Below are 16,573 nucleotides of genomic sequence, written 5' to 3'. Positions count from 1 at the left end.
AAAGAGAATAAACTATTTAGAATAAATTTACCCCCCAAAATATAAGACCGCTACACTAAAAACTGCAAAATACTGCAGAGAAATTTGAGAAGACTCAAACAGAGATTTATACCATGCTCATGGATTGAGAAACTCAGGATTGTTAAGACGTAAGATGTCAATTCTCTCCAAATTGATTTCTGGATTCAATGACATCACAAGTGAAATCACAGCAGGCACTCTGTAGAAATAATGTTGATTCTAAAATGTATATGGAAATGCAAAGGATCTAGAATGTTCTTCAAACATTCTTGAAAAAGAAGTACAAATTGGAGAACTTACACCATGTAATTTCTAGACTTACTATAAAGGCTATAGTAATCAAGACAGTATGGTATTAGTGAAAGAATAGATGACAGGTAAGGAGTAGAATAGAGAGTCTAGAAATAAACCATAAATATATGGTCAATGGATTTTTAACCAAGGTGGCAAGGTTTTTCAGTGGGGGAAAGAACAGACTTTTAAGAAGAAATGTTGCTGGAACAACTGGGTAACTATACAGGAGAGAGGGGCAGAAATGAACCGTAACTCCTACCTCACACCATACACAAATATTAATTCAAAATGGATCACAGACCTAAAAGTAAAAATAATAACAAAAAAGCCCCTAGGGGGAAAAAACATCAGAGAATATCTTTGCAGCTTTGGACTTGCAAGACCAAGATATCTTAGACAAGATACAAAAAGCACTATTCACACAGGAAAAAAATTTTGCTTTTCGAAAGACATTGTTAAGAAATGAAAAGGTGGGACTTCCCTGGCGGTCCAGTGGTTAAGACCGTGCTTCCACTGCAGGGGGCATGGGTTCCATTCCTAGTCAGGGAACTAAGATCCTGCATGCAGAAAGAAATGAAAAGGCAAGCCACAAAGAAAGTATTTGCAATTTAACAAAGATTTTTATCCAGAATACATAAAGAATTACAGCAACTGGATAATAAACGAATAACCTGACTTTAAAAATGGGCACAAAACTTGAACATTCACAAAAGACATTCACAAAAGAAGATATACAGATGGCCAATAAGCACATAAAAAATGCTCAACATCATTAGTTGTCAGAGAAATGCAAATTAAAACTGCAGTGAGATACTACTTCATATTCACTTAGAATGGCTAATACTAAAAAGACTGGCAGTGTCAAATATTAGAGAGGATGTAAAACAACTGGAATTCTCATACACTGCTGGTGAGAATCAAAAGTGGTACAACCACTTGGAAAAACAGTTTGGCAATTTCTTATAAAGTTAAATACCTACTCTTTGGCCCAGAAATCATATGCCTAGATATTTACCCAGGAGATGAAAATATATGCACACAAAGACATCTATAAGAATATTCACAGCAGTTTTATTCAAAATAGCCAAATATAAACAACCCAAAAGGTCAAACAACAGGTGAATAGTTAAAGAAATTATGGTATATCCATACAACAAAATACTAACCAGAAGCAAAAAATAGTGAACTACTGATTCAAGCAACATGGATGAATCTCCGAGATACAAGAGTACATACTGCATGATTACATTTACGTGAAGTACTAGAACAAGCAACACTACACTTAGATGTTAAAAGCCAGAACAGTGGTTATCTTGCAGTGGGGGAAGGAGAGTGGCTGACTGAAAAGGAGTATGACAAAACTTTCTAGGGTGGTGGAAATGTTCTAACCACTGATCTGGGTAGTGGTTACAGAGGTGTATATATTTGTCAAAACTTATCCAACAATACACTTAACATCTGTGTATTTACTATATGTAAATTACATATCAATAAAAAGTATGCTTAATTCTGTATATTAAATATCTGTTAATAAAGCAAAAGTATTGCATAGAAGGACAAGGGCTTAAATTGCCTCTTCTCTAGAGTATCCAAGAAGTGTTCCAACTCATGAGAAGCACAGATACAAAAGTTAAAGTTCCATGTGGAATCTAGAAAAATGGTACAGATGAACCAGTTTGCACGGCAGAAATAGAGACACAGACGTAAGAGAACAAACGTATGGACACCAAGGCGGGGAAGTGGGGGTGGAATGAACTGGGAGATTGGGATTGACATATATACACTAATATGTATCAAACAGATAACTAATGAGAACCTGCTCTATAGCACAGGGAACTCTACTTCACTTTGCTGTACAGTAGGAACTAACACAACATTGTAAAACAACTACACCCCAATTTAAAAAAAAAAAGCTAAAGTTCCTCCTGTACAGCATCTAGTGTTTTGATTCCATTTTAAATGATTAAATCTTATGCAATTAAATTCCCCTTAAAGAGCCAAAAGATCATTCTCCATTTTCTGGTTTAAACAATTAAATCTTGAGAAGTCTCATTTTTAAAATGGCTGTTTATTTTCACTCTACTTCTACTTCTACTGTCCCTACTACCATTGCTACAGATATTCCAAAAAGTGAGTGACTGGGGGAAAGAGGGCATTAAAAAATATTACCATAGGAAAAAATGTTGTTGCAATTATGACTTGAATGCATTCAATCATTTAATAGTACATTAAAAGATATTTCACAACTTAAAAGAGAAAGACAGAAAGTAGATTAATGTTTGCTTAGGGCCAAGGGGGATGGGAGGGATAGGGGAGTGATGGCTAAAAGGCACCAGTTTCTATTTGAGAGGATGAAAATGTCCTAAAATTGACTGTGGTGACAGTTGCACATATGTGTGACTACATTAAAAACCACCAAATTGTACATATGAAATAGGTGAATTCTATGATATGTGAACTATATCTCAAAAAAGCTGTCATTTAAAAAAAGCCATTGAGATTCTGATTGGGATTGCATTGGCATCTATAGATCAATTTGGAGAAAACAGATATATTTACAATATTAATTTTTCCCAATACATGAAAATTATGTAGTTGTGCCCTTATTTGGGTCTTCTTTAGTTTCTCTCAACAATGTTTTATAGAATTTTATAGAGAAATTTGTACATAATTTATCAGATTTATTCCTGGGTAACTGATATTTCTGATGCTACTTACATAGTATCTTTAAAAAAAAAAGAGAGAAAGCACTGAATTGTCCTAATGTGGGGTAAGAAGATGAATAGAGCATGATATGCATACCAAGTCATAAAAATTTTGAAATAAAAAATCACTACACGTGGTCTAACAAATAATTTTTTCTGATTTTAAAATTTATTTATGGAAAAGTCATACAAATATATAAAAATTAAATTACATTTAGTCACATTTGATAAACCACATTCAGAAAAAAGAATAAAATTATATAAACCTATATAATGTTATAAATCAATGCTACCTCAATAAAAATAAATAAAATTTAAAAATACATAAACCTGCAAATATTCTGGAAAAGTCCATGACAGGTAGACACCACAGTGAACAAATACATCCTGGTTTATATTTGTTAGGTTCCTTAGCTTACAGTGAAAACAGATACTGTTTAATTTTAGTATCTATATTTACCCAATATATGTATTTATTAGCAAAATGCTTTCATGGCAAAGAAATTTTATTTTACAACGGTTAAGTTTACATCTAAAGCCAGTAACATTTAAAGTGTTTAAAGCTGTCCATCATATTGGTGCTACAGAGCCCTTATTATCCTTTAAATTCAAGTTAACTGAAATATTATTATCTAACTGCATTAATTAGTAGATAGTGAAAGCAGATGGTGGACTTTTCTTTCATAAAGTAAGTATTTGTTTTCTACTAAAATGAAATAGATATAAATCACACCTGGGCTTCAAGTTAACCTTGTTTGAGCTACTTAATGTTTCCAGATCTCAGTCTTTCACCTACCAAAGGAGGTTAGATGAAAACATCTCCATAGTCCCAACTAGCTTTAAAATTCTGTTAATTCTATAATAAGGAAACAGCAAAATACCATATGGTCTTACCATAGTTTAAGCAAACACAGTAGTGTATGAAAAACTAGATGTGTACAAAATGAAAGACTTAGTAATTATTAGTTTACACAAAGGATTCTCTACTTTTTTTACCCCAGAATTGGCAAGTTCCCTAAATATCATTTACACTAAACTTTTCAAAAACATACCTGATACTTACTGAAACTGCAAATGCATGATGTTTCTGAATCGTGATCTTATCTCTACTAATAATCATAGTTATCTCACACTGGAATTAGGATAAAAAGCATAGTATATATGAAACCATTTTAGAAGAAAGGCTATATATAACTGTAAGGTATTTTAGACATTTTGAAAAGTATCCAAATAAATAATATGTTCACAAATGGGGCTACTTTTCCTTGTCTGAGTGATGTGAGAGATAGAACTTTATCTCAAAGAGACTCTCAGAAATTATGTAACCCAGAAATTACATATCTATAATTAACTAAAATTTACTGATGAAAAAAATGATTTGATATGAAAATGTTACCTGATCAATAATAGAATTTAGCTTGGTAAGTAACAGAAATCCTCGGCCGTGGACGAGGTATTGTCCAAGGGTTGCCATGTGTGTCTCCTCCTCTTCTTCCTCCCTGGCCCCCACTCTCTGGACCACCGCATTGCAAAGCCGGTTGACATCGGTCAGAAATTCACGTGCCAGTGAGTTACTGTCAGTGCTCATGACCGAGCTATAAAATAAGTAATACAAAAGAGATTAGAAAAACTAAAAATTATGTTTAAAACTATGTGTTTTTGTTGCTGTTTGTTTTTAACTGAAGACTGACTTTAAATTACTGGGCATTGGTATCTAACCTTATAATCTTTTCAGACATAGTTCCGACCTAGTCAGGGGCTCCTTAAATATTCCTACATGGCAGAAATTAGTCCTGGGTGTGAAATGGCTGGGTGGAACCACGCACGGGTACGTGAAAGCGCCGGGAGAGAAGACACTAGGGAGTGGTGGCAGTTAAGGTAGATGCTGACTTCCTCTCTTAAATGTCTCACTGTAGAATAAAAATAAACACATAACTTATAAAATATTCTTGCTGTACATGTTTTGAAAGATAAATGGGTCTTTTAAAAATATAAACTGTTTTTCACTTGATAGAAGCCACAATCACTAACCCACGTCCTCAAACACATGAGGGGTGGGTGGGGAAAAGATTTACCACCAGGTGAATAAAAATACAAGAATTCTAGCAGCTGAAGTTATGGCACTTCATTTCTTGCTACACATCTGAATCAAATAAAGGGCAGTGTGACATTTTAGGATTAAGGAAAACAGTATAGTAAAACAGACAAAAGAGACGCAAAACACAAATGTAAAGAAAAACATGTATAAATCTTCAGAAAAGGAAAAAGCATGAAGAACAAAATCCCCAAAGAATTTCAAAATAGTTTAATCTTAGGATTAAAGGTAATTTTGAGACATCCAGTTACCCTGAGACCCTTGTAACCTGACAGCTTAAATTAAATGAAATGTGTTTTGCAGTCTTCCTTCACCCTTTGGGGGAAGACCTTCCATCGTCCCTGCTGAGAAGGCAGTGGGCCATGTGACTATGTCTACTGCCAAGAGGCACTGCCAGTCTCTGGGCCCGAATCAGCTGACAAACACCTGATTCAGGATCAGCCAACAAATACGATGGCTGCAAGATGTGACTCATATGGTGCAGCCTGCAAAGAGGCCTTGGCCAATCAAGTTTTCTTTCTCTCTCATAGGAATTTGGATTAGGAGCATAGTTGTGCTGGAAAGTCACAGAGAGATGACCTTGTGGTGGTCACTATGAGGTAGCTGAGGCTAACTGAGTGAAAATTAACCAAGAGGATGCAGAGAGAAACAGATAAACATGAAAGGGAGAGACCGAAGAAATTCCTAATACTACTTTGGTTCCTATTCATTCAAGAGTCTGATGGTTTAATTCCTGGATTCCCATCAGAATTCTAGGTATTGTTACAATAACAATCCCCTCTATAATATAACAAGTATCATTATTTTAAATATTGAACATTAGGAAAAGAAAAGTATAAAAAAAGGTACATCGCTCATTATCCCAAAATGCAGCAATAGCCGCTATTATTTATAATATTACTTCTTTATAAGCTTTTGTAAAGTAAAATTGTTCAATAAATCAAATAACCTGATTTATATTCTGTCCATATTCATCCAATTTTATTAATTTATTTCACTTAATCTGTCATTGATTTTAAGATACATAATTATTTAGTGTACCACTACAAAAGAAAAAACACTGCCAATTAAACTATAATACAATGCTTTCTTATCACTTAGAATTTTCCATACAATATCACCTTCTAGACCATCAGGACCATCCACCATGCAACATTTCTTAAGAGTGCTACCCTATTGTTCCGGGCATTTTCTTCCGAAGAGGCTGACATCATTCTGTAAGTTTTGATGCTGGTGGCTTTCTAAACCTTACCAGATGAGGTCGGTAGAAAATTTCAGAAAATAACCAGGAAACATTGAAAACTCATCAGATATAGTACAACAATTCATGTTACTCAACTGAAGCGCTGACAATGTGAACAGCTATGACCAAGGTCACCTCATGGGCACGCAAGAACAACTCTTCCACAAGTGCAGCCCTCTGACAGTGTTTCTAAGACACCATCATTTGCAAGGCACACTGCAACTTTAGGAACAATAAAAATGTGAAAAACTGAAAAACTGTGGCAATAATTAGGGCCTATCTTCAAGAAATTAAGATAATGAAAATTAACGTGAATTTTTAGACAATTAATGAGGAAATAATTTCAATCCCACTTCCCAAAAGCACAAGATGCCATGTCAGTAAAAAGTATTATAATATATGCAGAAACATTTTTCCTGATTTAAAAACGTGTATAAAATATGTACACAGTTACATATATCGGGTATTACATATAGATGATCTATTACCTGCTTGTTTCATTTAGATATTTCGGAAATCTTTTCCCATGAGCTCTCTTTTACTCTGTTTAATAGCTGCATGCTTACTCTTTTTAATACATTCCACTGCATGTATATATTACATATAGTTCATATATTTCATTATTAGATGTACTACCACTACGTAGCCAATCTGTCACTGTTGAACATTTAGGTTATTTCTAGTTTCTTATTATCATAAACAAAGCTGCAATAAACATCCTTCCAATATTTGCACATTTATCCTATTATTTCCTTGAAGTAGAAATTGCTGTTACTTCATATAATAGGCTTCACACATTTCTGTTAGGTTTATTCCAAGGTGTTTTATAGTTTTTGCCATTATTCTGAATGGGATTTTATTTTCCATTATATTGATACATTCTTACTCGGATAGAAAACTGGTATATAGGAGGCCTATAGGAAGTAGATTTATTTTGAGATATCCAAACTTTACTCATATGTCCAAACTTCTTACTGAACTCTCTTATTGATTTTCTCAGAATTTCCAGATATAAAACCCTATCATCTACAAATAACAAAAATTCTGAATTTTTCTATCCAATATTCACACACTTTCCACCCTTTCAACTGCATTAGTACTAGCAGAACAACACTGGTAGGGGTGATGGGGACACTTTTGCTTTGCACATTAAGAAATACTTATTTCTTCCTATGCATCTAATAGGAATGCTGAATTTACCTATTGCCTTTCAGCCATTCTGAATGTCAACTGAAAAGATGATTGCATGGTAATTTTTAAAGATTTTTTTGGAATATTTCAAATACCCAGAGAAGTGCAAAGAACATATAACATGAGGTTATAGCCAATGCTCAGACCTCAGATCTAGCAAGTATTAACATTATGCTATGTTCCGTTCAGTTCCCATGTGTGGGTGTGTCTGTGTGTGTGTGTATGCGTGTAAAGAAATCAAAACTTATAGTACAGGAAAGCCACACTCCACCCACACCTTTTCCATACATATTTTTATAATTTTGATATGTTATAGCCATAAAATATTCAGTATTGTTTTAGTTATTTTTAACACTTTATATAAACAGTATATTATAGGGGGGTGGGATGAATTGGGAGATTGAGATTGATACATATACTCTACTATATATAAAATAGATAACTAAGGAGAACCTACTGTAAAGCACAGGGAACCCTACTCAGTGCTCTGTGGTGACCTAGATGGGAAGGGAATCTCAAAAAGAATGGATATATGTGTATGTATAACTGATTACTTTGCTGTACAGCAGAAACTAACACAACGTTGTGAAGCAACTATACTCCAATAAAAATTAATAATAAATAGTATAATATATGCATCATTTCATAACTTTGCTTTTCCCTTTCGACATTAAGTTCATTCCTTTAAACCATCGTGCAATATGCCATGGTATGAATAAACCACAATTTACATATCTAGAAAGTTTAGCTGTTTTCACTTTGGGGTTTAAAAATTTAATGTCACATAACTATATAGTTTCAAAGTCTTGGACTGAACCAAGGATTTTGACTGCTAATATATGTTACATTAAATACTTACCAATCTTTCAACACTTCTGTAACATTTAGGGTCTTTATGATTTGAGCTCATGAACTAGACGAAACAAATAATCTTAGAACAAAGCTTGACCTACCAAAAAAAAAAAAAAAGGAGAAAGACATTAACAGCAATAGTAAAACAAATATTTTTAACAACTGAAGTTCTGACATAAAAACAAGAGGCCAGTCTTCATATCTGATGTATGAAACAGACAACGATTTTTTTGAATCTCAAGAACACACTAAAAAAATGCCTGTAGCTTCAAGAATGGTGTCTTGAGAGATGGAGTCTTGGAACATATTTGATCTGAAAAAGGCAACCTGACTGTAGCTCCCCACGGCTCTTCTCCCAACCCCCAACTTATAACCTCCAGGTAAATCACTACAAAGGAAGGAGAATCAGGCAACATCAGTCTTCTTAACAATGAAATCTAGGTTGAGGATATATGAGAATTCAGAAAATACTACAGCCAAACAATGAATAAACCACCACCAAATTTCCTATCCTTGTTGAATTTTTAAAAATGAATTAACTTTTGTGTATAACACAGTGAAGGCTATTTCTAGGATACCAAAGGATAAATTCCTACTTCTGGGGTAGCAAGAAGGTGCTTCTCTGTAGTTTTCTCCTTCTCTATAGTTTTTACCAGGCAGAGGCATGAGAAAAAATTTCCTTATTACAGTTATAAGGCAAACATAAAGGTTTATTTTGAACCACAAGTTTATAAAATCGAAACACCTTTAATTGCTTTAAAATGCTCAAATCTAGAGAACTGTCTTGAATTCCTTTCAGCTTGACGAACAGTTCTTGTACCACACTATTCTAGGCCCTTGAGAATAAAGTAGGCAGGAAATAGGACAGAGTTGCTGTTAGACTACATAGGACTTTGTGTGAATTAGGGAAAAAACACTTCCTCCTAGGCTGAGGCAGCCCATGGCACACAGCTAACAAAGCACAGGCTAGACTTCAGTCCTACTCGCCGCTCCACTGGCCAAGCACCAGTGCATCAGCTGCTCAACCAAACGAAAGAGCCCTGGAATGGAGTCTCAAAACACCTTCCAGACCTGCTCCTACTGCATCATCCCTGCAGTTTTAACTCTAAAATTTGGGCGGGGAAATTATCAATCAAATCATGAGCATGAGGAGGGCTTGTATGAATTGAGCTGACTACTGGCGCCCTCTGGCTTGGACTGCTACAAGGTGGAGCCATTCAGCTCACGACACTGAAACGATTCCAGCTCACTCAGCCTGGCCATTAGAAGTGAAAGCTGACAGACAACTGGATCCATCTGTTTCTCTCTCTTACCGAGGGACATTTCTAGGCCAAGCTGAGGGATTTTTCTAATGCTCTTAAACTGACATGGCTTCTTTATCTCCATGTTTTACACAGCCCAGCTTGGCTATCCATGGAGTCTCACTCCATCCAAGATCGTAATCCTATCTGCCAGCACCATCAGCTGTGCCCTCCTTCACTCTGCCGTGACGCTTTATTCACAGCTGTATTCTAACTTTTATCACCCTATATTATGCTGGGTGTCCATAAAGTCTGAAAATACAGGTTTTAAAAAAAAATAAATTGAAGATGTGCTTAGGACAATATATATTTTTGCCCCTGTTTCCAAACTACATGGACACCCTGTAGCTACTTATCTATATGACTGTCTTACCTCCTAGGTCATGAGTTCCTTAAGGCCAGGAACCCTGTCTTATTACTCTTTGCACTTTATAGCTATCATGCCAAATTTTAAATTCATCATCATTACAATTTTCACCTTCTAATACAACTATTGTTATAGTGACATAATAAATAAGACTTGCTCCCAACAATATTACTAGAATTTTTATATTCTTAAAATTTACCATAAATGAAAAGCATAATAACAAAATGCCTCTAATCATATAAATGACCTTCCCAGAAAAATAGTAGGTTTCACTTTCTCTAATTCAGTGACTGGTACAGTGTAAAATATAAATGCCCAAAACAAAACAAAACCTGACAATGTATTAGCTATACCCCCTAGTTTTATGTCATCAGAAATTTCATCAATATGCCATTTAATTAAACAAATGTTTATTGAGCATTCATTATACGCCAGCTACTACTTTTGACACTGAGTATAGAGCAAAAGTAAAATCCCTACCCTCATGGATTCTAGTGGGGTAGAGACAGAAAAAATAAACCTGTTGTAATGTCAGGTAGTAGTACTAAGCGCTACGAAACAAAGTAAAACAGAATAAGGGTACAGAATGACAGGAATGCGACTTCAGATAGGGCTGGCGAGGAATGTCTGAAGACGTGACATCCGAGCAAAACCCTGAATGACGTAAGAAAACAGCCCACGTGAGTATCCGGGGAAAGAGCATTCCAGGGCTCTGAGATTAGTGTACGTTTGATGCACTGGATACTGAGTAACGAGAAGAAAGAGAGAAGTTAAACATTACCACAAGAGTGAGAAAAATCTCTCGCTCCTACTTCTCAGGGACTGAAGTAAGGTGTAGAAAGAAGAAACAGGAGTGTTCCTCTGGAACTGTCTCTCGCGAGGAATGGAAGCCTCCTTGCTGCCCGCCCTCCTTTCCTTGCCCACCCACCCCCCCAAAAAAAAGAGACAGAATAGCGCCGTTCACGGATAGGTAAGACTAGTTGGGAGGGAAAATAAAGTTCGCCTTTAGCTATGTCAAGTTTGACAGGTCTCTCAGGAAGCAAGTAAAGGATATCAAGCAGGCAGCTGGATATACCCAACTGGAGTTCAGGTGGGAGGCTGGGACTGGTGAGTCAGTTTGGGAGTTATCAGCATATAGATGGAGTTTAATGAGACCAGATGGATGGAACAACCCAGAGCAGTGTTGCCTGGCAGAACGTCCTGCAATGATGGGGGCTGTGCCTAGTGGCTACAGTATTGAACAGCGGGGACCCAGAGAATGAGTGTAAGTGGGGCAGAGAAGAGGTTCTAGGACTGAGCTCTGGGGTTAACACCACTGACTCAGGGAGGTTCCAGCACAGGAGACCAGGAAGAAATAACATGTGAAGCGGGAAAAAAAAAAAAAATCAAGAGAGTGGTCCTTCCCAGAAACCAGGGGAGGAAAACTTGAAACAGGAGAGACTGATCAACTGTGTCAAATATCGCTGAGAGGTTGAGTAAGATGGAAACTGGGAACTGACCGCTGGATTTAGCAACACTGAAGTTACAGACAGCCGTGTCAGAGAGTGGCCTCAGTGGAGTCGCAAAGAGTGGTGAAGAAATGGAGGCAAGGGGTTTAGAAAACTCCTTAGAGAAGCTCTGCCCAAAAGGGTAGCAAGGAAATGGGTGGTAGCTTGAAAATACATTGGATAGGGGAATTGTTGTTGGCTTTTTCTTTTTTTTTTAAGAAAAAAAGATATAACAGCACGTTTGTAAGCTGAGATATCACAGCATGTTTGTACAGCATGTTTCTCCAACAGAGAAAGGAAAACAGATGAAAAACCAGAATGAGAGGAGATAGTATCAGGGACAGTGAGGAGGCAAAATGAAGAGGATCCAAGTGCAAGTGGACGGGACGGTGACAGTTCATCCAGTGGAGTAAGAAGCACGACAGAGCTCATGAGTACAGATGCAGGAAGACTCGTGTATCTGGCAGTGGGAGGCCCAAGATTTGGAGGCTTCTATCTTCTCGGTGAAATAAACCACAAGTTTACCAGCTGAGAGTCAGAAGTGGGAGGTGTTTTAAGCTGATGAGTGGAACAGGGTCAAAAGTGCAGCCCCTAAGAGATTTCCCACACAGCTGCCAGTTAGTAACTAAGATCAAGTTCCGCGGTTTAGTAACTGTACCCATACTACAGTTCCACTCTCCAGTGTGTCCCCAAGAACAGAATGATAGAACAGATGATGTCAAACACCTCGTGGAAATCTACGTATGTTACAGCTGCAGCGTTCTCCTGATGTGTATCTGTACATCCCCATCAAAAGTAGAAACTGGGTGATGGGCATGAATTCGTTTTAGAGAATCCCCTTAACCTTTACTGCCCATCTGGTCCTTCTGTAAACGTCTGCAAATCTTTTAAAATGATCGCTAGAATCTTTTGTGAAGGTAACTTCAAACTCACTAAAATCTATGGAATCTACATTCTTTTTTATAATTTTGGAACTTTATTCCTCCACAGTCTTCTGAAATTTTTCAAATTTACCATAATAACTCAAAGATTACCAGTTCAGCAATGACATTAACAAATTTTCTCAGAACCTGAACCTGAGATGTGAATTCATTTAGAGCAACCAGAGATTCTGATACAATCTCCTCCTCACTCTTGGGCTTAAATTTTCTATTATTCTTCTTACTTCTACCCTTATTAGTCTGTGTGTAGATTGTTCTTCGTGTCAGAGAAGACAGAAAGAAAACAGAAGTTGAGAAGTTTCACTTACTCTCTGTATCTGATTATAGGGTCAGTTTGTTTCAAAGAAGAATCTATTATTGGCCTGTTGTTTTCATCTTCTATATATAAAATGTAAAAAGGTCAGCCTTAACCTTTTTCAAAACCTCAGCTCATTATTTTCAGAGGTTTGTGTTCCTCTTTTATATATAAATAATTTTGTTTTTGTTATTTGTTTCATATCCTTCTTTCCTTCTTCTGCACATGTTATTTTAAAATCTGAGTTCATTTGGCCACTTTACCTCTACCTTTCTTCACATATTATTTCCAATTGTTCCATAAAGACCAGTCCATGGTCATCTTACAACCACTTTCCCTTCTAGAAACCATATCCATGGCAACTTACCTATCTTTTCTTTGAAATTTAGGAACTCTGTATTTCCAATTCTCTATATTCCAGCTTTGCTTCATATTCTTCTTCCTGTTTATTATTTATTCATTTAGCTATCATTTACTAAACACTCCCTTTGAAAGCAGTCCCAGTCTCTGCCCCTCAGGAAGATCACATTATGGTGGCAAAGGCAAACCAACACACAGGGTACTGCATACTGATAAGGAGCACTGAACCCAATTTGAGGAGTCGGGGAAGCTTCATAAAGGAGATAATCTTCAAGAAAAAGTAGAACAGGTAAAGGGAGAAAAGGAGAGAAGAAAGGCATTACAGACAGGAAGAGAGGCTCAAGTCAAGTCCTTGGAAGAATTACAATAAGTTTGGTATCAAAAAGCAAAATGAGAAGCAGGAAAACAAGGATGGAGAGAATAGTGACCAAGGATAAATAAAAGGATTTACTGATGTGCTGAAAACGTGAATTTCTGATGGTGTCAATTTCCTCAGCTATTTGAGATTCTCCAGCAGCATTCAGCTGCTTGGATCTAACAGGAGAGAATACAGATTGTATCACTGATCTTGATGAGGGTTTTGGTGGGTGGAGGCAGCAGAAGCATAAGTGGAAGGGAATCAGGGGTAGAGGTGAAAGAACAATCCATATGGTCAAAATGTGTACAGGCTGGGTAGGGAAGAGAAAGACGCCAGGCAAATGTTGACACACAGGTAATCAATCCCTATGAGAGAGAGCAGAGAATGGGCTACGGAAGACACTGGAATTCGCAGATTTTTGAAGCAAGCAGTTCCAGATGATGACAACATCCAGCGTGTGACCCTGCAAGTCAGTGTCTGAGGTGAAGTGAAAGGTCACTGTAGCTAAGTAACCATGAAGCTAGTTTTCTGGACAACAGGTCACTGTAAGCTCTTGAAAGCTCCTTGATGACAGGGAATTTTTCTGTTGCATTTACTGCTAAATCTACAGCATCTAGAATAGTACGTGGCACAGAGAAGGCAATCATTTGTGGAATTTGTTGAATGAATGACATGACTTTTCTCTCAGGATTCCCATTATGTTCACTGTCTAACTAAGCCCTCACAGTGGGTCAAAATTAGGCTCAGAGTATCAGCTCCCCAATTATTTCCTTTACCTTCTGGAAATGAAATGGTCAACAACATAAGTTTTGCTTTATTGAGTGAGACTTCCCACGACATTTGGATAGCTGACTTTGATATTTTAGCTCTGATCTGCTTCTGTGATTAATTTCCACAACCTATTATCCAAAAGATCACAGAATTAAGCTCTCACCCTCAGTCTTGTGGATTTTCAAACATTTATTTTCTTGACATATAGAACGACTACACCTGCCCCTACACCAAGCCATTACTACATACATTCTTCACTTTTTGGCATTTGAAAAGACCTTGTCACTTCTGTGTTTTAATCAGTGCAACCAATGATATTACATTTACCATTGAAGACAAAATCTCAAGCTCAACAGGACTTCCCTGGTGGCGTAGTGGTTAAGAATCCGCCGGCCAGTGCAGGGGACACGGGTTCAATCCCTGGTCTGGGAAGATCCCACATGCTGCAGAGCAACTAAGCCCGTGCGCCACAACTACTGAGCCCGCGAGCCACAACTACTGAAGCCCGCACACATAGAGCCAGTGCTCCTCAACAAGAGAAGCCACTGCAATGAGAAGCCCAGGCACCACGACGAAGAGTAGCCCCTGCTCGCCGCAACTAGAGAAAAGCCCGCGCGCAACGAAGACCCAACAAAGCCGTAAATAAATAAATTTAAAAAAAAAAAATCTCAAGCTCAACAATATGGCAAGAAGCACTCTAAAGGTCACCAAGTTTCCTTCTCAAGAACTGTCACATAACAAGTGGCCATGGTGATAAGAAGGGTGGAGTCCATTGTGCTACAGTTCACTTTTTCACTAATTCATTCATTCATTCATTCATTCAACCAATATTTATTACTTATTCAATAAATATTTACGAGTCTGATTACTCATTCTATTTTTGTTAGTTTCTGAATCTGTTCTGAATAGTCAGATTGTCAGCACTGTGACAGTGGTGAAAACAAAGGTGGCAGATTTGGAATCAAGCAATTACTAACCAGTCACACAGAGGTGTGTGAAGTTTGGCTTCCTTTTCCATAAAATGTCTATCCCATAGCGCTGCTATGTGGATCTTCGGAGATTATATAATATCAGTAAACATTCTTAGAATATGTTGTATGTAGTTCTATTTTAAATGCTTGGCACTAGCTGAACATGTTCCAACAGAGAGTGCCATCTGGAGGAAGAAAAGATCACTACAACCTTTCCTCACAGACCAGTTAGCATGGAAATGTTAATGTTCTGCTTTATGATGATGTAGTTTCCAAGGAAACACTGAAAATAAAAGCAGAGGGTACCTGCATTTTTTATCTTTTCCCTACCTTGTGACTTCTACAGAAAACAAGAAGTAAAAGGAAAAAGACAAGAAAAAAAGATTGTAACAATGAAGTTTATTCTTATAGCCTGATTAAAAAGCATATTTTTTTTCTCATCAAACAGTGCCACCTGAAGGACTCAATTCCTAATCTTTCATCAAGTGCCAAAAATCCTGGTAAACTGTCTTTTAAAATAATACTATGTACTTGCCTAAATCTGTTAATTACAACAGTATTAGAGAAATTGCCATTAGAAAGAATATTTTTCAGAAATGTACTATATACCAAAAAGGAGGAGAGTACTACAAATCACAGGACTATTGTGAGGCTTAAACAAAATAATGCACAGAATAATTAGTACTCAATGAATTCTGTTGAATCAGAATCTGTTACGATTTGAAGCAGCCTTCATGAAAATAAGGGTTGGTTCATATGGACGCTTAACTATGCTAAATCCCATCTCTCCAGAGTTCAATATATATTGATTAGAGACTAATTAATGACATTCCCAAAGATCTCACACATTCTTTGCAATACATTACTAAAAATCAAAAAAACTTAGGAGGAGAAAAATGATAACGCTATTTGTACAATTTCGTAAATGACACGAATAAAGGAATAAACATGAATAAGTTAGAAGCGTACATTTGCACAATGGCAGAAACTTAAGACATCATATTCTCCAACCCCACATTCTATAGGTGACAAAAAGTGAAGCCAACAGGTTCAAGATCCCATGACAGTTGTCTTGGGAGTTAAACGATATTTTTGGAGCTAATTAACTAGAACTAAAATAACCCAAGTTTAGAAGACACAGCCTTTCTTCTGTCAGGTCAATTAAAAATTAGACAGTGGGCAAAGAAGTTTCCTTAACACCAAATGCTATCTCTAAATGTTACCCAGAACCTTTACTCAAGTCCACTAGTTTGCAATCTGTACACCAGGAAACAAGATTTAAAAATCTCTCTCTACACACTTTTGTAACCACAACACAGAG

General features: G+C 36.8%; 1 protein-coding gene across 4 annotated transcripts in view; it reads right to left on the bottom strand.

Moving 5' to 3' along the window:
- LYST (lysosomal trafficking regulator) overlaps window positions 1–16,573 on the bottom strand; it is a 188,797-nt gene that overhangs the window by 155,812 nt on the left and 16,412 nt on the right. For 2 of the 4 annotated variants that reach the window (XM_082407545.1, XM_082407547.1), the window contains exons 2-4: window positions 8,409–8,498; window positions 4,740–4,930; window positions 4,417–4,615 (exon numbers count right to left, since the gene is read on the bottom strand). In XM_082407545.1, the coding sequence (XP_082263671.1) occupies window positions 4,417–4,615; window positions 4,740–4,759 (219 nt within the window). In that variant the 5' untranslated portion in view covers window positions 4,760–4,930; window positions 8,409–8,498. Of the gene's footprint in view, window positions 1–4,416; window positions 4,616–4,739; window positions 4,931–8,408; window positions 8,499–16,573 lie in introns of those variants that run through there. The other 2 variants (XM_082407546.1, XM_082407548.1) reach the window with 2 other exon arrangements.

The sequence above is a fragment of the Balaenoptera borealis genome, assembly GCF_965194805.1.
Source record: "Balaenoptera borealis genome assembly, chromosome: 10".
NCBI classification, from domain to species: Eukaryota; Metazoa; Chordata; class Mammalia; order Artiodactyla; family Balaenopteridae; genus Balaenoptera; species Balaenoptera borealis.
Note: the sequence above shows the minus strand (reverse complement) of the source record. Positions and strands in the feature narration are given on the sequence as shown.